Source organism: Mytilus californianus, unplaced genomic scaffold (assembly GCF_021869535.1).
Source record: "Mytilus californianus isolate M0D057914Y unplaced genomic scaffold, xbMytCali1.0.p SCAF_5, whole genome shotgun sequence".
NCBI lineage: Eukaryota > Metazoa > Mollusca > Bivalvia > Mytilida > Mytilidae > Mytilus > Mytilus californianus.
The window spans coordinates 39,823,325-39,846,096 of NW_026262701.1; the positions used below are offsets into that span (position 1 = coordinate 39,823,325).

The following is a 22,772-nucleotide window of genomic DNA, read 5'->3' on the forward strand; positions in this document are numbered from 1 at the left end:
AACATCAAGAAAACAGTACAGAGCTACTAGTCTAAGAGTAACTTCAGTAAACAGAAACACTGTATTCTAGCTTTGAAGGCCGTACGGTGACCTATAGTTGTTAGTTTAAACATATTTTATTGTTCAAAAATGACAAATGGATTAGACACAAGTTTTTCAACTTAGTAACGTCTTCTATTGTTGTCAATTTCTGTGTCATATGGTCTCTTGTGGAGAGTTGTCTCATTGGCAATCATACCACATCTTCTTTTTAATTTCCAAAACAACGAGTGTAAAAAAAAAGTAAATATGCAAACATACAGCCTGATTTATATTTACAACAAAAACAAAATGAAATACAGGAACAAAAGACTCAATGACACAATATGTCATGACGGAGGAAGGCACATGCATATTTGGAAGGGGCTAAAAAAAGGTCTAGTGCCAAACCATACCTTAAACTGAAACTGTACACATGGGATAAGACCGAAGTCAGAACTTAAAGTAAAAATTTGTTGAAAAAGGTCCAGGGTACCGTTTCACAAAGCCTTTGTAAGTCTACGTGTCATCGTACGTTCATCGTAAATAAATCGTAGGTTTTACAGCCGTTTCACAAAGCCGTCGTAAGTTAAGATGAGCGTAAATAATACGTAAATCCTGGCGTAACTTACTACAGCTATACCCAGTCGTATCTCGATCGTAGTTTGTCCGCGAATATGAATTAAACCATATCTAAGATGGCTTTATTCTCGATCAAGATGCCGCAAATGTTAGAAGACGAAGAAGAATCTTCAATATTAGAACCACACTTTCTTCGTTTGATCATTTTGAAAATGAAATGGATATTATATCCAGATACAGACTGGATAGACACAGTATCAATTAAATAACATTGGCAATAGAACCAGATATAAAACATGATACAAATAGGTCCCATGCACTTACTCCTGAAACGCAGGTTTTTTTAGCTTTGCACTACTCACTGGTTCTCCGGTAAAGCGCCCATTTTATGACGCTGATTTGTCCCACCGTAACAAAGCAAAACTAACGACTTCGAGTTATATACCCGTAGCTTGTTATACTTATATCTGAGATTTTTATATTTCTTTATTATCTACATATTGCACAACGATAGTGATCGTACCGGCCGTCATAATGTTTTCTTCGTAAACCTGTAATTCCCGTTAACGGATAGAAGACCAAGCAAGAATAAATATTTAGCACAACATAGAGTGTGATATGAGTTAAATTTGATTATAAGGTTACCATAAATAATTTTGTTTATAAGGTACCATAAATAATTTTGTTAAATCGTCATTTATTCCAAATCATATCAATCTTGAAAACTAAACAAAGTTGAAAACTGCAGAAATTTGTTAAGCATGTAATCTCCGTGGAATGGTATATCCTAAACAAACACCTTTTTTGAAAATAAATTCTACATCCAACAGATCGACATCGGTGTCAACATTCAATTTTAATACAATCAATCAAACTTTTATTGCCATATAAACCAACTTATACGATTTGTGACAAAAACAACATTAACTTAATGACAAGAAAAAAGCATGTATAATCATATTAATTTAAAACAAACTTATGAAAATAGTTCAAAATTCAATTATGAGTCCCCTATCCTTAGTGCCAATGACTTTTTAATAAAGGAACCTATGCTTTCTACCTGTTTTTGTGTTGATGGGCAAAGAATATTTATCATTTTTTCATTTTCATTGAGGCTATCAAAATTTTCTATACTTTTAGCCTTTGTTAATTTTTCAATAAAAACTGGTCTAATGGAAGCGTTTTTCCTGATCTTCAGATTCGCGTATTATATTTTATAAATGGGGGGTGGGAGGGGGGTGGGGGCTATAAATGACGAAATCATCGAAATATAATCTCCGTTCACGTTTTTGTGAAGAGTGCTTTCTTTCACGTCCGCACTTCTATCGAGTATGGCATGCCAAATAAACATTTTAGATAATAATTACGGATGGCGAATATATAAATTACAGATCACGACATAAGAAGACACCATGTGACAATTTTAATTAGTCAATTGTTTTAGTGTAACAGAGTTGCTTTTTTCTTAGATCTACAAAAAACACCAAAAAAAAAACGCACTGGATGTTTTTATATCAATATTAATGCAAGTAAATAATTTTAACCCGTTTTCAATATTAAAGATCTGAAACTTTTATTATTAATATAAATTTGATACAGAATTTAATACGATTAAACAATTATGCAAGTAGTCATAAAAAATGCTCTGCCTAATGAGGTTAATAAATCATATTGCACAGGGAGAGAAGCTTTTAAATACTTTCTTTCATTAAAAATGAAATTACGACGTCGGCTGAGAGGGCATGGTATATAAATTTTTTATTGTCCGTTACATTTATTAACAACACCTTGTACAAATATTCTTTTCGAAAATAAAAACAGTTAAATAGAACAAACAAAACTATCCGTCACAATGATATATGAGGGTCTGGATTAGGGGGGGGGGGGTTTACATTTCTGTATTCTGTAATTCTTTTGGCCATTTTTCTCTATTCAGTAAGAAATATGCTTATTCTGTAAATTCTTGTGTTCAGGCCGTGCATATGAAAATTTCCTGTTGTATCATGATTTTGACATGATAAGATCTTTTTGTCTGTATCAACGACATATAAATATTTGAATCTACATTTTGAATTGATACAAAAAATCAAAATTCTCTGATCTATAGATTTTCATAAATGGAGTCTAAAATATATCCATAATAATTGCACTGTATCAAATGCATATATGAGAACAACTACTTATAAACTGCAACGCGTCGCATACTATGTATAGAGACATGCATCATAAATCTAAGTTAAAAGACAAATTGAAAAAAAAGAATTTTAAAAGCTTTCTTTGACAAATTTTATACTAACTTCATTTTAACAAGTTTAAATTACATTTTCTAAAATAGAGCCAAGAACTGTTTGTAATGTTGTAAATTTAATTCGTTTGAAATTTTTATTCAAATACGCTGTTGAAGATTACTAAGCGCCAATAGAATACAATAATTTTGTATTTTATAAATTAGTGTCTTCGTTAATGAAAAATTCTTCATCGAACAGTCTCATTATCATGTCGGTATTCGAAATGACTCGTTTCATTGTTATTACAAAAAATAGTTCATAATAACATGACAGAGTTTTTTTTGCTTCAGAATGTTCTAGATAAATATACAAAAAGCAAAGTTTAGACAATGTACCCTCATAAGCTTGGAAGTGGCTAGTCACATATAGTTAACAGCGTTTTTCTCACAATGATGTTCTACCTCCATAAGCCTGGAAATGTCGTGGCGGGTCACATATAATCAATCCTGCTGACTTCATAAATTTTGTTAGAGAGTCGGCTGAATTAAGACGTTATATGATAAAAATTAATTAATTTCCTTCCGTGAAAATGCATCGCATGTACAATAGAAATGAATCGCCCCTACAGTGAAAATTAAAGTCTAGTATCATTATTCGACAGTAAACATGAATCGCATAATGAAAACAGCATAGTGGAATTTAATTCAATATCAACAAGCTGAATAACAAAACCTGTTTTAACTTATACAACATTAATAATTATGTTAAAAGGTACATTTTTCTGCAAATGAAACTTAACTGCTGCTTTTAAATCTCTTGCACGCTCTGTTCGTGAACTATTCTTAATATTTATCTATTTGTGTATCAATTTTACACCTGGATGGCTGTAGGCGCGATGAAAACCCGTCCGCATCTCATACCTATATCATGAACTTATAAAAACAGTACACATTATATCTTATTTCTTATTCTATTCAAAAATCATGAATTTGTCGTCTGTTTATTTATCATTCTACATTAGAAATTCATAACGGATACAGTGAAAATGGTATTTCAGGATTCGCACATTATATACACTGGTTTTGTTTATTTTTATTGGACTTTCTTTTAATTCTTTTCAACGACAACGTATGCAACTTCTTATTTCTTGTTTGAAAATTCTTCTCTTGCTCATAAATCTGCATGAAATATTTGCCACTGTACGTTCATAAAACAGCAATCAATCAATCATATCTCCTCTAAAATTGCAGTACTATAATAACTTTAGATATTATCAAATAATTGTTAAAAAATTCGTTTAATTCTTTGATCAGATATAAACACGTCTCGTCACTCTCCTATATATTATTTCAAATTTCCGATACAAAGAAAAAAAGTATTATTGAATATCAAAGGAAGTAACCCATCAAAGATACAAGGCTTGTGTTTCGTCTACAAATGAAAAACATACGAACACACCCACTCACCTGATTCGCTCGTCCTCACAAATATAAAAAAATCAAAATAAAGAAACAATTATATACAAAATAAAGGATAAGGTCACCCCGGATGCCGCACAAATGTCAAGGCAACGAACGAGAAACCGGAAAGGACATACTTGGATTCCAAACCGATACCGCTAAATGCCCAGCTGGATTCCTGGTAGAGGAAAGCCGAAAATCCTACAATAAAGCATCTCGGAAAGAAACTACCGATCCATTAGGGGAACAACAGCTAAAACTCTCAGACATCAAATAGATTGGTCTGATAGTTTCCCACATGGAAACTTCTTATGGATTCCATCTGACCACATGTCTCAAACAAACCTGAAAATATCTGCAGAAACTTTCCTCAACAAAAAAATATAATCCAAAACATAAAATATAAGATGTAAGGATAACAATATTTATCCATGAAACCAATTTGGCAAAACAATTTCAATGATGTTGAAGGATTCTCTCTGCAAACATTTTCACATCCGCTCTCATCGGCATGCTCGACTCATCGATCTGTGAAAGAAGAGTGTGCCATATTCCGATGTAAATAAACTACGATTCACACCTCCTGTTTACAGCTAGAGTTCCGTTTTACGATACACTTACGATGATACACAGTGCGTAACTTGCGATCAACTTAGTAGTCCTTTACGATGCCTTTGTGAAACACACGTAACGGGAACGTAGAACCACACGTAAACGGATCGTAAAATGATACGGTGATCGTAAGTTAAGAAGGCTTTGTGAAACGGTGGCCAGATCAACACAATACAGACAAAAAAAAAGTATACCAATAAATAGGACACAAAAGAACGATCTGATAGTACTAGCATTTTATAACCTAGTTCAACATGTTCAAAGTCAGTAAACTTTGATAGATCATACAGAGTGGTGGTAGATGTACAGAATGGTGATATATAAACGAAGTGGTGATAGATATACAGAACGGTGAAAGATATACAGAGTGGTAGTAGATATACAGAGTGTTGATAGATATAAAGAGTGGTGGTATATATACAGAGTGGTGATAGATATACAGAGTGGTGATAGATATACATATTGGAGATAGATATGCAGAAAGGTGGTAGATATACAGAGTGGTGATATCTATACAAAGTGGTGATAGATATACAGAATGGTGATATATAAACGAAGTGGTGATAGATATACAGAAAGGTGATAGATATACAGAGTGGTGATATATATATATACAGGGTGGTGGTAGATATACAGGATGGGGATAGATACACAGAGTTGTGATATATATATACACAGTGGTAAAAGATATACAGAGTGGAGGTAGATATGCAGAGTGGTGATAGATATACAGAGTGGTGACAAATATACAGAGTGGTGATAGATATACAGAGTGGGGTTAGATTTACAGAGTGTTGGTAGATATACAGAGTGGTGATAAATATACAAAATGGTGATAGATATATAAATTGGTGATATATATGCAAAGTGGTGGTAGATATACAGAGTGTGCAAAGATATACAGAGTGGTGATATATATACAGAGTAGTGATAGATATACAGAGTGGTGATATCTATACAAAGTGGTGATAGATATACAGAATGGTGATATATAAACGAAGTGGTGATAGATATACAGAAAGGTGATAGATATACAGAGTGGTGATATATATATACAGGGTGGTGGTAGATATACAGGATGGGGATAGATACACAGAGTTGTGATATATATATACACAGTGGTAAAAGATATACAGAGTGGAGGTAGATATGCAGAGTGGTGATAGATATACAGAGTGGTGACAAATATACAGAGTGGTGATAGATATACAGAGTGGGGTTAGATTTACAGAGTGTTGGTAGATATACAGAGTGGTGATAAATATACAAAATGGTGATAGATATATAAATTGGTGATATATATGCAAAGTGATGGTAGATATACAGAGTGTGCAAAGATATACAGAGTGGTGATATATATACAGAGTAGTGATAGATATACAGAGTGGTGATAGATATGCAGAGTAGTGGTAGATATATAGAGTGGTGATAGATATACAGAGTGGTGGTAGATATACAGAGTGGTGATAGATAAACAAAGTGGTGATAGATATATAAAGTTGTGATAGATATGCAGAGTGGTGGTAGATATACAGAGTGGTGGAAGATATACAGAGTGGTGATAGATATACAGAGTAGTGATAGGTATACAGAGTGGTGATAGATATACAGAGTGGTTGTAGATATACAGAGTGGTGGTAGATATAAAGAGGGATAGTAGATATACAGAGTGGTGATAGATATACAAAGTGGTGATAGATATACAGAGTGGTGATAGATATACACAGTAATGGTAGATTAACAGAGTGGCGATATATATAGAGTATTGATAGATATACAAACGAGAGATAGATATTGTGGAAATAGATATACAGAGTGGTGGTAGATATACAGAGTGATGGAAAAAAATACAGATTGGTGATAGATATGCGGAGTGGTGATAGATATACAGAGTGGTGATAGATATACAGAGTGGTGATATATATACAGAGTAGTGATAGATATACTGAGTGGTGATAGATATACAGAGTGGTGATAGATATACAGAGTGGGGGTAGATATACAGAGTGGTGGTAGATATACAGAGTGGTGATAGATATACAAAATGGTGATAGATATATAAATTGGTGATAGATATGCAGAGTGGTGGTAGATATAATGAGTGGTGATAGATATACATAGTGGTGATATATATACATAGTGGTGATAGATATACAGAATGGTGATATATAAACGAAGTGGTGATAGATATACAGAAAGGTGATAGATATACAGAGTGGTGATATATATACAGGGTGGTGGTAGATATACAGGATGGGGATAGATATACAGAGTTGTGATATATATACACAGTGGTGATAGATATACAGAGTGGAGATATATATACAGGGTGGTGGTAGATATACAGGATGGGGATAGATATACAGAGTTGTGATATATATACACAGTGGTGATAGATATACAGAGTGGAGATAGATATGCAGAGTGGTGATAGATATACAGAGTGGTGATAAATATACAGAGTGGCGATAGATATACAGAGTGGGGGTAGATATACAGAGTGGTGGTAGATATACAGAGTAGTGATAGATATACAAAATGGTGATAGATATATAAATTGGTGATAGATATGCAGAGTGGTGGTAGATATACAGAGTGTTGAAAGATATACAGAGTGGTGATATATATATACAGAGTAGTGATAGATATACAGAGTGGTGATAGATATGCAGAGTAGTGGTAGATATATAGAGTGATGATAGATATACAGAGTGGTGGTAGATATACAGAGTGGTGATAGATATACAAAATGGTGATAGATATATAAATTGGTGATAGATATGCAGAGTGGTGGTAGATATACAGAGTGTTGAAAGATATACAGAGTGGTGATATATATACAGAGTAGTGATAGATATACAGAGTGGTGATAGATATGCAGAGTAGTGGTAGATATACAAAATGATGATAGATATACAGAGTGGTGGTAGATATACAGAGTGGTGGTAGATATACAGAGTGGTGGTAAATATACAGAGTGGTGATAGATAAACAAAGTGGTGATAGTCAGATATATAAAGTTGTGATAGATATACAGAGTGGTGGTAGATATGCAGAGTGGTGGTAGATATACAGAAGGGTGATAGATATACAGAGTAGTGATAGATATACAGAGTGGTGATAGATATACAGAGTGGAGATATATAACGTGGTGAGAGATATGCAGAGTGGTGGTAGATATACAGAGTAGTGGTAGATATAAAGAGGGATGGTAGATATACAGAGTGGTGATAGATATACAAAGTGATGATAGATATACAGAGTGGAGATAGATATGCAGAGTGGTGGTAGATATACAGAGTGGTGATAGATATATAGAAAGGTGATAGATATACAGAGTGGTAGTAGATATACAGAGTGTTGATAGATATACAGAGTGGTGGTAGATATACAGAGTCGTGATAGATATACAAAGTGGTGATAGATATACAGAGTGAAGATAGATATGCAGAGTGGTGATAGATATACAGAGTGGTGATAGATATACAGAGTGGTGATAGATATACAAAGTGGTGATAGATATACAGAGTGGTGATAGATATACAGTATGTTGGTAGATATACAGGTTTGGGACAGATATACAGAGTGGTGGTATATATATACAAAGTGAGGATAGATATACAAAGTTGATAGGTATACAGAGTGGTGATATATAAACAGAGTGGTGGTAGATTAACAGAGTGGTGATAGATATACAGAGTAGTGATAGGTATACAGAGTGGTGATAGATATACAGAGTGGTTGTAGATATACAGAGTGGTGGTAGATATAAAGAGGGATAGTAGATATACAGAGTGGTGATAGATATACAAAGTGGTGATAGATATACAGAGTAGTGATAGGTATACACAGTAATGGTAGATTAACAGAGTGGCGATATATATAGAGTATTGATAGATATACAAACGAGAGATAGATATTGTGGAAATAGATATACAGAGTGGTGGTAGATATACAGAGTTGATAGGTATACAGAGTGGTGGTAGATATACAGAGTGGTGGAAGATATACAGAGTGGTGATAGATATACAGAGTAGTGATAGGTATACAGAGTGGTGATAGATATACAGAGTGGTTGTAGATATACAGAGTGGTGGTAGATATAAAGAGGGATAGTAGATATACAGAGTGGTGATAGATATACAAAGTGGTGATAGATATACAGAGTGGTGATAGATATACACAGTAATGGTAGATTAACAGAGTGGCGATATATATAGAGTATTGATAGATATACAAACGAGAGATAGATATTGTGGAAATAGATATACAGAGTGGTGGTAGATATACAGAGTGATGGAAAAAAATACAGATTGGTGATAGATATACAGAGTGGTGATATATATACAGAGTAGTGATAGATATACTGAGTGGTGATAGATATACAGAGTGGTGATAGATATACAGAGTGGTGATAGATATACATAGTGGTGATAGATATACAGAATGGTGATATATAAACGAAGTGGTGATAGATATACAGAAAGGTGATAGATATACAGAGTGGTGATATATATACAGGGTGGTGGTAGATATACAGGATGGGGATAGATATACAGAGTTGTGATATATATACACAGTGGTGATAGATATACAGAGTGGAGATATATATACAGGGTGGTGGTAGATATACAGGATGGGGATAGATATACAGAGTTGTGATATATATACACAGTGGTGATAGATATACAGAGTGGAGATAGATATGCAGAGTGGTGATAGATATACAGAGTGGTGATAAATATACAGAGTGGCGATAGATATACAGAGTGGGGGTAGATATACAGAGTGGTGGTAGATATACAGAGAAGTGATAGATATACAAAATGGTGATAGATATATAAATTGGTGATAGATATGCAGAGTGGTGGTAGATATACAGAGTGTTGAAAGATATACAGAGTGGTGATATATATATACAGAGTAGTGATAGATATACAGAGTGGTGATAGATATGCAGAGTAGTGGTAGATATATAGAGTGGTGATAGATATACAGAGTGGTGGTAGATATACAGAGTGGTGATAGATATACAAAATGGTGATAGATATATAAATTGGTGATAGATATGCAGAGTGGTGGTAGATATACAGAGTGTTGAAAGATATACAGAGTGGTGATATATATACAGAGTAGTGATAGATATACAGAGTGGTGATAGATATGCAGAGTAGTGGTAGATATACAAAATGATGATAGATATACAGAGTGGTGGTAGATATACAGAGTGGTGGTAGATATACAGAGTGGTGGTAAATATACAGAGTGGTGATAGATAAACAAAGTGGTGATAGTCAGATTTATAAAGTTGTGATAGATATACAGAGTGGTGGTAGATATGCAGAGTGGTGGTAGATATACAGAAGGGTGATAGATATACAGAGTAGTGATAGATATACAGAGTGGTGATAGATATACAGAGTGGAGATATATAACGTGGTGAGAGATATGCAGAGTGGTGGTAGATATACAGAGTAGTGGTAGATATAAAGAGGGATGGTAGATATACAGAGTGGTGATAGATATACAAAGTGATGATAGATATACAGAGTGGAGATAGATATGCAGAGTGGTGGTAGATATACAGAGTGGTGATAGATATATAGAAAGGTGATAGATATACAGAGTGGTAGTAGATATACAGAGTGTTGATAGATATACAGAGTGGTGGTAGATATACAGAGTCGTGATAGATATACAAAGTGGTGATAGATATACAGAGTGAAGATAGATATGCAGAGTGGTGATAGATATACAGAGTGGTGATAGATATACAGAGTGGTGATAGATATACAAAGTGGTGATAGATATACAGAGTGGTGATAGATATACAGTATGTTGGTAGATATACAGGTTTGGGACAGATATACAGAGTGGTGGTATATATATACAAAGTGAGGATAGATATACAAAGTTGATAGGTATACAGAGTGGTGATATATAAACAGAGTGGTGGTAGATTAACAGAGTTGCGTTATATATACAGAGTATTGATAGATGTACAAACGAGAGATAGATATAGTTGAAATAGATATACAGAGTGGTGATAGATATACAGAGTAGTGATAGATATACAGAGTGGTGATAGATATACAGAGTAGTAATAGTTATAGTAGGAACTTGTTGGATGTCTTATAGTGATGGCAAATACATGTTGAATGTCCTATATCTAAAGCAGGTACTTGTTGAATATCCTATTGGTATAGTAGGTACTTGTTGAATGTTCTATATAGTAGTATATAACAGGTACGTGTTGAATTCCTATTGTTATACTAGGAACTTGTTGAATGTCCTATACTTATAGCAGTTCCTTGGTGAATGTCCCAAAGCTATAGCAGGTACTTGTTGAATGTCCTATAGTCATAGATGGTACTCGATGAATATCCTATTGATTTCCCGTGTGGGTTATGGTTACCAGAAGTAGAGGTATGCATGGTATCCAAAATTACCCTTAGCACTAGACCAGTAAACGTTTTGAAGCATTAAGGTAGAAGGTGTCTGGTTTGTCACAACGACCATTATTACTATTACCGGCTGTCGGCCATGATAATAGAGGTAGAGATAGAGTTAGGCATTGACCTCTAAAATGGACAAATCATTTATACATTTAAAAATTATAAACCAAATTCATGAAAGAATCTCACACAGTGATTTTTTTCTGAGACTTATTTTTCGACATTCCAATACACTATGACAGCATGTTTTTTTTTGGTCTCGTAAACACCACAAAGGACCTACTTTGAGCACAATGTAGCAGAAAGGACCTACTTTGAACACAATGTAGCAGAAAGGACCACAAAGGAGTTTATAAGAGCACAAAGGACCTTATAATCACTGTTTTGTAAGGAAATAGTATTTTTTTAAATCTGTATTTCAGAAATGTCAATATATGCTTTGCTTTATCAAATTTCATTTTGGACAAAAACAAAGAATCTACAGAAATGTTCTTACTTTGTGAATCTTAATTTGCTGTGAGGAACAAAAAGTGCACATGGTGCAATAAAAAAAAAAGGTGCAATGAAAAAAGGACTGCACAGCTGTCTTTTGGGTATATGTTTCGTTGGGCTGTTTGATGAAACAGATAATATACCTGTCTAGATAACCTCGATATGTAATTGTAATAAAAGTTTTATCATCATTCCGTGAAATATATGGCCGTGAAGAATATATTTATGAAAAACTCTCTGAACTTTATACCTTCTAATAAAAAATTTGACAAAATGGTTTCTATTTCTCCCTTTTTTACATCAACAAACGATGAACGATGTCTTTGGTCGTCGCTTGTGTAAATGTTTATTAAATAAATATTATTGTATTTGATAAAGTTTATTTAAAGACTATATTTTTTAACACCGAAATTTTGAAAATGTCATGTTTTAAATACTATCATTCAATACACTAAATATAGTTGACCTATTGCTGATAAATTCCAAAAAACAGACTTATTGCATATAGTATTAGTAAAATTAAAAAAGAAAACATTATTTTGTGCATTCGTCGACTTTGAAAAAGCGTTTGACACGATTTGGCGAGACGCAATGCTTTTGAATAATATGAATGGATGTATGTATAATGTTATTGTAAATATGTATCAAGGTACTAAGTCATGTATGTATTTTATATAACAATTCCGTGTCTGATTTTTCCCCATGTAATAACGGGGTTAGACAAGGCGAAAATATATCGCCTTTTCTTTTTTCTCTATTTTTGAATGATCTTGATTCATTTTTCCAAACCTGTAATATAGAGGGCCTAAAATCAGTCTCAACAGAGCTTGAAGAAAAACTTGACATATTTTTAAAACTTTTTATTATTCTGTATGCTGATGATACTGTGGTATCCCCAATGTGTGGGAAACGCAATCTTTTATGAATTGTAAATGGTTAGTTTCATTCATCAAGGTCAGACTTAAAGATCAGTTTGTACAAGTCTAGCATTCTTTGCTTTAAAACTCACCAAAAGCACTTAATTATAAACTGTTTAAAGATTTTTTTGGAAAAGAAGATTATTTTGAAATTCTTGGGAACAAACTGTCTATTGATTTTTGTAGATTTAGGACCACAAATCACAAGCTCCCTATTGAACAGGGTAGATGGAATAATATAGTTAGAAGTAATAGATTGTGTCTTCTATGTAATAAAAATAACATTGGTGATGAATTTCATTACATATTAGAATGCATATACTTTGAAGAAAACAGGAAACATTGTATGTCACATTATTATTTTAAAAATGCAAATACTGTTAAATACAAGCAGATTATGTCTTCAAAACACAAATCAGAACTGATTTAAACTTTGTAAATTTATAAAGATTATCAACACAGGTATATGTGCTCCTGGCTAAAATGTACTTCATATATTGTCTGAGCAATAGTTCTGTTTGTTCTGTCTTATTGTAAATATTGTACATAAATGTCTTCTCTATACCTATGTACATGTATATAGTTTATTGAGAATAAAGAAAAAGTATGAGAAAAAAAAACAAAACTCAGAAACTTAATTTTGACAACTGAACCATGAAAATGAGGCCAAGGTTAGATGACACCTGCAAGCTAGACATGTACACCTTACAATTATTCCATACACCAAATATAGTAGACATCTTGCATACAGTATAAGAAAAACAGACCAAAACACAAAAGCTTATCTATAACCACTGAACCATGAAAATGAGGTCAAGGTCACATGACACCTACCAGTTGGACATGTACACCTTACAGTCCTTCCATATACCGAATATACTTGTCCTATTGCTTATAGTATCTGAGATATAGACTTGACCACCAAAACTTAACCTTGTTCACTGATCCATGAAATGAGGTCGAGGTCAAGTGAAAACTGTCTGACGGACATGAGGACCTTGCAAGGTACGCAAATACAAAACATAGTTATCATGTTACTCATAATAAGAGAGAAATTATCATTACAAAAAATCTTAACTTTTTTTTCAAGTTGTCACTGAACCATGAAAATGAGGTAAAGGACAATGGACATGTGACAGACGGAAACTTCGTTACATGAGGCATCTATATACAAAGTTTGAAGCATCCAAGTCTTCCACCTTCTAAAATATAAAGCTTTTAAGAAGTTAGCTAACGGCCCCCTATGTCGAGCTTTCTGCGACAAAAGTCGCAGGCTCGACAAAAATCCAACTGGTTGTCTAAAAAGATAAGTCCTTCCTTAAATATATGCTAGTTTTCGAGTCAAAAGATATTATTAGAATAAAATATTTGAGAAAAAGATTGAACAGAAACCATAAGAATATAAATCTTTCAAAATTTCTTTTTCGTGCATGAATTAAAATATTGTTTTGAACAGTCTTAAACAAACTTTTATTACTTTTTTCCTGTTATGTGAACATTTATTGGGGGAAGTTGTTATATATTAGCACTATAACAGGTAAAGCTTTGACAATCTTGTCACCTGTAATTACATTTACCTGTAAGAATAAAACGTGTTGGTTCAAGATTTAGAAACAGAACGAAGAGGTTTTCTCCTGTTTCTTAGCCACGGGTGTCATTCGGTTTATCGAGAGAAATGATAGTGAAAGAATATTTTACGGTGGTCAAGTATTGCGAGACGATCGTGGAATCTCTGGTACCGGATCGTGAATGTAATTAAATGTAAATTCTACTTCAGAATGTGTGAAAAAATCGCTGAATTTTCAAAATGCGGAACAAATCCGAACAAAAAAATATGTCTGTCAAAATGATTCAACTTCCTCAACATTACTGTGCAATAAGATAAAGAAAATATGCAGTACTTTATGAAAAAACACAAAAGGCACAATGCATGTCTATGGGATTAATTAAAAAACACGTTTTTTGTACCTATAATGGTCATATTTCAATATATCATGATATATTTGAAATTTAATCTTTGTTGTGTCCGAAAGTACAGTAAAATAAAAGTATTCTCTTCCCTTAAAATCGTTCATTTGTTTATGAAAACCTTGAATTTTGTTGATTTTTCATCAAACTTGATCGTGATAGATCAGGCAACGCATTATTTTGATCGTGAAAGATAATGCGTGACCAGACTTAATAATCAGAAATCAATATTTCTTATACCATTTGATATACCTGCAACTGGTTGAAGCCAGTAACTTTTTTGATAAGAACGAACATGAAAGCTATCATTTGTTTTTTAAATTCAACACTTTACCTCTAAAGTTAAAATTTTTTAACTTAAAACGTGTCTAAATCAGTGTGAAAAATTCAGCTCTGAGAATCGGACTAGTACAAATCAGGCAGACCGCCATTATTTAGCCAATAATATGGGTATGCAACGTTCAAACCAAAAAGTTAACCATCAACCAAAAACTTATAGCAAATACAGCATCTTTCATGAAAAATTTGAGATTGAACGATAACCAACATTTTGTTATATGTATCTTTGTATACAACGTAGCAGATGTGGATTGATTTCCAATGAGACAACTATATATTACAGAATAAAGAATACCAGAGCGCAAATGCTGAAATGTCTCGTCTGCTTTACTTATGATAGTATATTTGTTGAACTTCTGTAATATTAAGGGTTTTACTAGAAGTGTCACATACTCTTAAAATTGTCAATGATTCATAAAAAGAGGTCAAGGTCAGATGAACCATGACATACAGATATCTACAAAAATCCCGTACACCAAATATAGGTGTTCCGATGCTTACAGTACCTTAGAAACTGACAAATGTAAAAGTTATGTTTGGCCAATTAATTTGGAACATGAGGTCGAAAGTATATGAAGCCTGACCGACAGTCAGACACAGACATCTTACTATCATTCAATATATCAAATACAATTGACGTCATATATGAAACATGCAGACAGACATGTACACCATACACCAAATACCGTGGCCCTATAGCATACAGGTATGCAAGCTTTATAAATATAATGGGCATAAAGGTGAGAATTCAAAGTTATAAATACAAAATAAAACATCTTAATGTATAAAAAAACAATACTTATGAAGGACGGACAAATGGACTGGTATTGATACAATTTACCAAGTCTGTGTGGTATTATAAGATATTAGATCCAATGGCATTGCACGATTATAGCCCTATTCACCAGCAAAAGAGACCCGGGTCAGTCATGCCAATCTAGTTTTTTTTAATACCAATAACAAATATTAATTATCATATAATTGAAGAATAATATGAACGTCTTCGTAGCATTAGATCTTTTACGATCCTTTTCACGATCTTCATAAACCAGTACGTGATCTTTCACGATCCGAAATATCAATTTTGTGTAAATATTTCTTTTTTACCAAGTTTCAGATTATGTTTATACAAAATAACTATGAGAACCATTTGATGCATTCAAATAGAATGCCCTTTTTCGAAGAAAAATAGTTTATTTTATTGGAATTTGTGAAAAAATCATGTTTGTTTACATTTTTGATGTCACTGAAATGTCGAGGAGCAATATGCCTTTTGTTGTTTTGTAAAAACTATGTACTTTTAGAACTGGATTTTCTCACATACTGATCATAATGTTCGACCATTTTGACAGACAGTTTTATTTTGTTGTAAATTTGTCCGTGTAATTAATTAAATTAGATTATTTAATGACTTTTCATATGTCTTCTCGATTAAATTTCTTTCACGATCCGGTACCAGAGCTTTCACGATCGTCTCGCAATACTTGACCTCCGTTAGATATTCTTTCACGATCATTTCTCTCGATAAACCGAATGACACCCGTGTTAGCGAGTACACACACATTTTGTATTCAGACAATGTACATTTATTGTTTATATCCTACAATTAATAACTGGCGCTTTAAGTTTCGTGGCATATAAACTCTTATGTATTTAATCATTTTGAAAACAAAATGAAAATTATGTTTAATGAATAACCATGATGAAATAATTGTTTTTTTCCATAATTGAATCGTGCATTTGTGTATTGGATTACTTAGTTGCCTTCTTTCTAGTGCTATTTATTTTGTTTACTGACAAATGACGAAATAACGCAATAGTTAAAATTAAATATTTTACAAAACTTTGTCACGATTAAAAAATTAAAACCGACTGAATGAATTAAAATATGAGAATTCAATGATTATCGATGTCGAAATTAGCCGTCGGTAATAAACAGTCAGTTTGGGTACAAGAAATAGCTACCAAATTTGTTTATTACTTATGTACAAAGTATATGTATATTGTATATAATCAGCCCTTCTGTAATAATTGATTCAACAAATTTCGCTTGTCCAGGTGTCAATAACGGTGATGTTCACACCACGAGTAGTGATAAATGACACAATAACAGCGATCGATCAGTAAAAATTGCGTGCCGTATGCTGAATGTCGCCCCTCCTCTGAAAAGGACGCTAATTTTAATATAAAATCTCGCAAAATTATGACCCATATTTTGGCACATCCCCGTTCACCCAATAATAGGAAGTGAATTCGTCACCATCATGGTTTCAAAGAGAAAGTAAAACGTTAAACGCCGGATTCAGTGTCGTCCAATTAAAACACTCGTTACATTGTTCTTTTGTATATTTAGAATCCGAGATAAACCTAGATTTTCTCGAGAAATGAGATAATTCATTATCTGAAATTGAAAAATTTAATTATCTGGAGATAAATTAGGATTATCTGAAAATCGATCAGAAAAACCTAGATTTTCTTAATATTTTGAGATAAATCGGGATTTTCTCCAGATAATGAATTTTCTGTATTTTCTGAAATAAACTAGGATTTTCTCGAATTTGAATTAAGCTGAGATAATCTTAGTTTATCTGAGATAAACCGGGATTATCTGAGAAAATCCTAGTTTATCTGAGATAATCTAAGATTAATTAATAAAAGTGGTTCAGGCGTGCCATACATAGCCATATGCCTTGTCATCAAAAGTTTTACTCTGATCCATAGCCATATGCCTTACCATTAACGGTTTTACTCCGAAACATAGCCATATGCCTTGTCGTTAACGTTTTACTCCGATACATAGCCAATTGGCATGTCATAAACGGTTTTACTCCGATACATAGCCATATGCCTTGTCATCAACGGTTTTAATCTGATACATAGCATTTGCCTTGTTATCAAGGTTTTTACTTCGATCCATAACCATATGCCTTGTCATTAACGGTTTTACTCTGATCCATAGCCATATGTCTTGTCATCGGTTTTCCTCTGATACATAGCCATATGCCTTGTCATCACGGTTGTCCTCTCTTTTATGTATTAAGGTTTTCTGACATAGTTTGAGTTTACTAATTATCCCGTAGAGTTAACAAATTATACAAAATGACTTTTTCATGGTGGCCATCGTGTTTTTAAACGTCCCGAAACAGGTTTGCGTGCTGATGTTTTTGAGAATGACATTTACCTGGATATTAGAGGAATATTGACCTTTACGTTTTTATATTGTAATTTTGACGGTATCTTGTTTTAAACCAACTTGAAGGATTGCAATTAATGCACATATATAATTTGATCAGATTAAATTCTGGCATGGCAAGTAATCTTATTACTTAATTATATCAGTATATCAGATGTAGTCACGGTTTTTTTTTGTACTTGAATTACGTGGAAAATAGTTTGCATACATCCTTAACCGTGTCAAATAATGCCGCAATTATGTTTTTATGAATACAATCAGATTTTGGGTACAAACGTCTCTGTACAAAGCAAAAGGCGACTGAATATTTTGCTCATGTTTGTACATTTCATTGTTGTTGTACTATAATATAATTTATATCTTTTTATAAAAATTCGACACCGAATATATAAAGTATGTGGATAAAGCAATGAACAGTCGAAGATAAAAATGTCAACGTGAAATCGCTAGAATTCAAATTACTTTCCTTCGTAACATATTAAACATTAATATAACAGGGAAACCAAAGTGTGATTGCTCATTATATTGTGTTATCTAAGGAGCCACCACAATTAAAGATGTATAGCACGCAGACAAAGCAATTACGATTGGAAGAGGCCTGTATCAACTAAACTTTTCTGTCGTTTCGGTAGAAATGAAAGAATCAAAGACAAAAACACCAATTAAAACTTCACAGAAATCTAAACAAATTTGGAACAATCAAGCATTGAATACAATTTTGAATATAAAATTCCAATATTGGTTTACACGTGCTATATAAATAATTTTTTTATTAAACAAGTCTTTTGTCTATTCCTTCATAACAAAATTATTTTGTAGGTGCAATTATTAATAAGTAGTCCAAAAGATGATAAAATAGTTTTGAAGTAACGTTTCTTGGCATACATTTTCTTCGACAATGATCCATCGAAAACGAAATGTTTCGGGATATTCATCTCGCAAGCGTTCAAATTTCTGATGATATAACTAACCAAAACCTTTAAGTTTTGAATTTTGAACCCTTATGTTTTGTATTCTGATACAAGTGTATTACGAATCGCTAAAAAAAATTAAAGGATCAAGTACAAATATGAACTTGTGGTGTGAACTTTGATCTATTTTGTTTTAATTTACCTGTCATGCTTCTTTTGAAGTGAAATAATTATTTGTTTATGATAAAAAATTAAAAAATACCTCGTATGTCTGATGAATTTTTATAATTCAATTTAAAAAAAAACACATCCTGTGTTCAATCATCCTTACAATCTTATTTCACATGTTTTATTCTGACTTCCTGCGTATCTCCAGACATATTGAGAGTGAACAATCGTTTTCTTCAATATTTGCAAATGCTTTCAAACAACGTGAGTTCAAAATCGTTTTCGTAATATTCGCGAAAGATTGCAAGCAGCTCGTGAATGAAAAATTGTTTTTGAAAGGATTGCAAAATTGATAAATGTTCAATATTAAGTCGTCGTTTTGTAAGTAAAGAAATATTCACAAAACGAATATCAAAAGATAACGAGAAAGACTTAAAGCTTTTAAATATTGTATCCCTTTATTTGTTGTAGATGTACCTGTACACAATTTGTGCTATTTTTCTGTTTAAAAAGACCGAGTCCCTGATTGGTTTACGCCCACCGTCTGCAGATCCTACCTATAGAAGACATCAACAGCTACAACAATCTCATCCTTCGCATAGTCCCCCACTGCCTATATCTCACCACCAGAACTTAAATGAAACACAAAAGAATATTGCAAAGTTTATCTTACAGAGGTATGTTTTTGCGTTATCAAAGGTGTGGTATATATGTATTTCACGTGTCGTATCCACTACCACACCATTTTTTCTTCAAATGTGACTTCACCGAATACGAACCATCAACAAAGCGTTACCTGTCAATATGACAAATGCAACTTTTGAATCTTTGTTTTAGGGAACCGGATTTGGCGCGAAAGTAGATTTGTTGCCCATACAATACTACCGTCATTTAGGAATAAAAATACGACGACACGACGAACAAAAGTACCAACCGCTTTAAAAGAGAAATGATAGCGGAAACGAATTATGCCCACTGACTCAAAGGAAATTAAATATTTTGTGAGTTAGACTTGGGATTCCTCCTAGATATTACGTAGGAAAATAGGTGATAAGGTACGAAATGATATACCTTCTCTCTATATAATATAGCATTGACCGCTGTGGATAGTAAACTTGGAATTGATAGTAAATATCAAATACAAGTTATTTCTAGTATGTTTATGTGCATATAATACAGAAAAACGCGAAAAATAATTGGAATTGATAGAAAACAAAAAATAACGGATTTTGGAAAAAAGGGGGATGGCTAAAAAAAATTGTCCTGTCCCCAAGTATCTATGACTTTTTGGTATTTGCCGCTTCTCCGCTAAGCACGCATGTTAATAAGTCCTTAGTATATTGTTAAAAGATATTATTGTACTTATTTTGTATTGTATCTTCTTTTAAGAAACTTTAAAATGTGTTGGTCTACTGATTAAAATAAAAAACGGAGTGCTAAGATCTCAACAACTAGTTTATACCTGGCTTATGTTTATGTCGTTTCATGTTTTTGTCATTTAATGAGTTTCGTATTGTTTAAAGTAACTGTTCTTTCAAATTGATAGTCTGTGGTAAATTTATTCTCAGTATTTTAGACTGGGGATGATTTTGAGCTTCACATATTGTCAACACACCTGTCTCTTGTCGAATAGATATAGGAAGATGTGGTATGAGTGCCAATGAGACAACTCTCAATCCAAGTCAAAATTTATAAAAGTAAACCATTATAGGTCAAAGTACGGTCTTCAACACGGAGCCTTGGCTCACACCGAACAGCAAGCTATAAAGGGCTGTATTTTGACCTCTAGATGTCTTATACAGTTTATAAGATATCTTAGTTTGTTTTAAGATAATACTTTATGAGATATGTTGCATAGTTTGTAGGATATCTTTAAAAGTATTATGTTATTTATTTACTTTTATTAAATATAAGATATTTAATAAGCTATACAATATATCTTATATAATTGATTTATCCGATATCTTACTAAAATTATAAGATATCTTATTTAATATATCTGATATCTCTATTAGTTGAAGATATATATCTATAATTTTAAGAGATATATCTGTTGGTTTATAAGATATCTTATTCAGTTGATAAGATATCTCAATTTGTTTTAAAATATCTCATTTAATATATAAGATATCTTATAAAGTAAAAATATCTTATTCAGTTTATTAGATATCTTATTTAGGTCATAAAATTATCTTATTTAGTTAAAAAGATGTTTTGTTAATTTTGAAAAAAAATATCTTATAAACTGTATAAGATACTTTATATATTTATTCTTAAAGATATCTTGTTAACTTTATAAGATATCTTCTAAATTAAATAAAATATCTTACAAACGAAATGAGAGATCATCCTGTATATAATTACATGCATACGTTGAGATACGTTTTGAAGCGTTGTACTCACGATCAAATTAGGTGTTCTATTTTACAATAACATCTCTCCATTTATCATTACTTCATATAACCAGTGATATTTTACCAGAACCTAGATATCGGAAGAAATATGCTGATGTATTTTTCACGATTTTAAATGATATAATCATCACTTGTTACTATAAGGAATTATATAGTTCAAGTCATCATTATTATTTCTGTTATCTGTGAAGTGTTAATGCCTCTCCGATATGTCATCTCCTAATTTAATTCGCAATTTAATTGTAATCTGCATCAACCCTTAACCATAATTGAGTCTTTCCAGGCCATTGTAGTGATTCTATTATTTTACGACATCCACATTTATCCAATATGTACACTACACTAGTTTTCAATTACATTCTATAATATACAGCCTCTTGATTTAATCAGCAAGGAAGTTAGAAGGATTGTTGTAAAAGTGCTTTATAACAGAAGATAATATTCGACCTGGCACCAGTAGGGGTAATGAACAAGAAGACACGATCTTGTCTCGACACACACAAATTGATAAAGTGATTTTAACTTTTTCCCGTAAATATTCGCATGATGTAGGATGACTGGTTGCGTTCTGATCTTCCGTTTTTAAATTCTTCAATCAAAAGTTCTTGTAACATTTTATATATTTTTATACTTTTCTCCAACCATACAACGTATTCTATGTAAAGTAATAAATCTAATAAAATCTTACAGACAACAATTATGAAATCATTCTCTAAAAGTTATTGGTTAGAAGATGTCTCATTCTTTACGTATTAAATCCGGAATCATATGGAAATAATCAACTGCAAATGGAAGCTGTTTTATATAAAAAGCGGTACATATACATTGTATTTATCACGGTAATATTGTTACAAAAAATAAGAGGTTAAGAAGTTTTCCTTTAAATTTGTGATTATTTTTTTTTTGGGGGGAGGGGGGGGGAGGGGCTTCAAACACTTGTTGATTTATAGTCATAAAATACAATGAATGTGATTGGAATTTAGGATTTTTATAATTCGCTATTTTATAGGGAAAA

At 32.5% G+C, this 22,772-nt stretch overlaps 1 protein-coding gene across 1 annotated transcript in view; it reads left to right on the forward strand.

The window, feature by feature from the left end:
* Positions 1-22,772, forward strand: part of LOC127701971 (uncharacterized) — a 46,764-nt gene that overhangs the window by 6,721 nt on the left and 17,271 nt on the right. Inside the window, exon 2 of the mRNA XM_052205944.1 lies at positions 19,815-20,020. Coding sequence (XP_052061904.1) covers positions 19,815-20,020 — 206 coding nt within the window. The remainder of the gene's footprint in view (positions 1-19,814; positions 20,021-22,772) is intronic.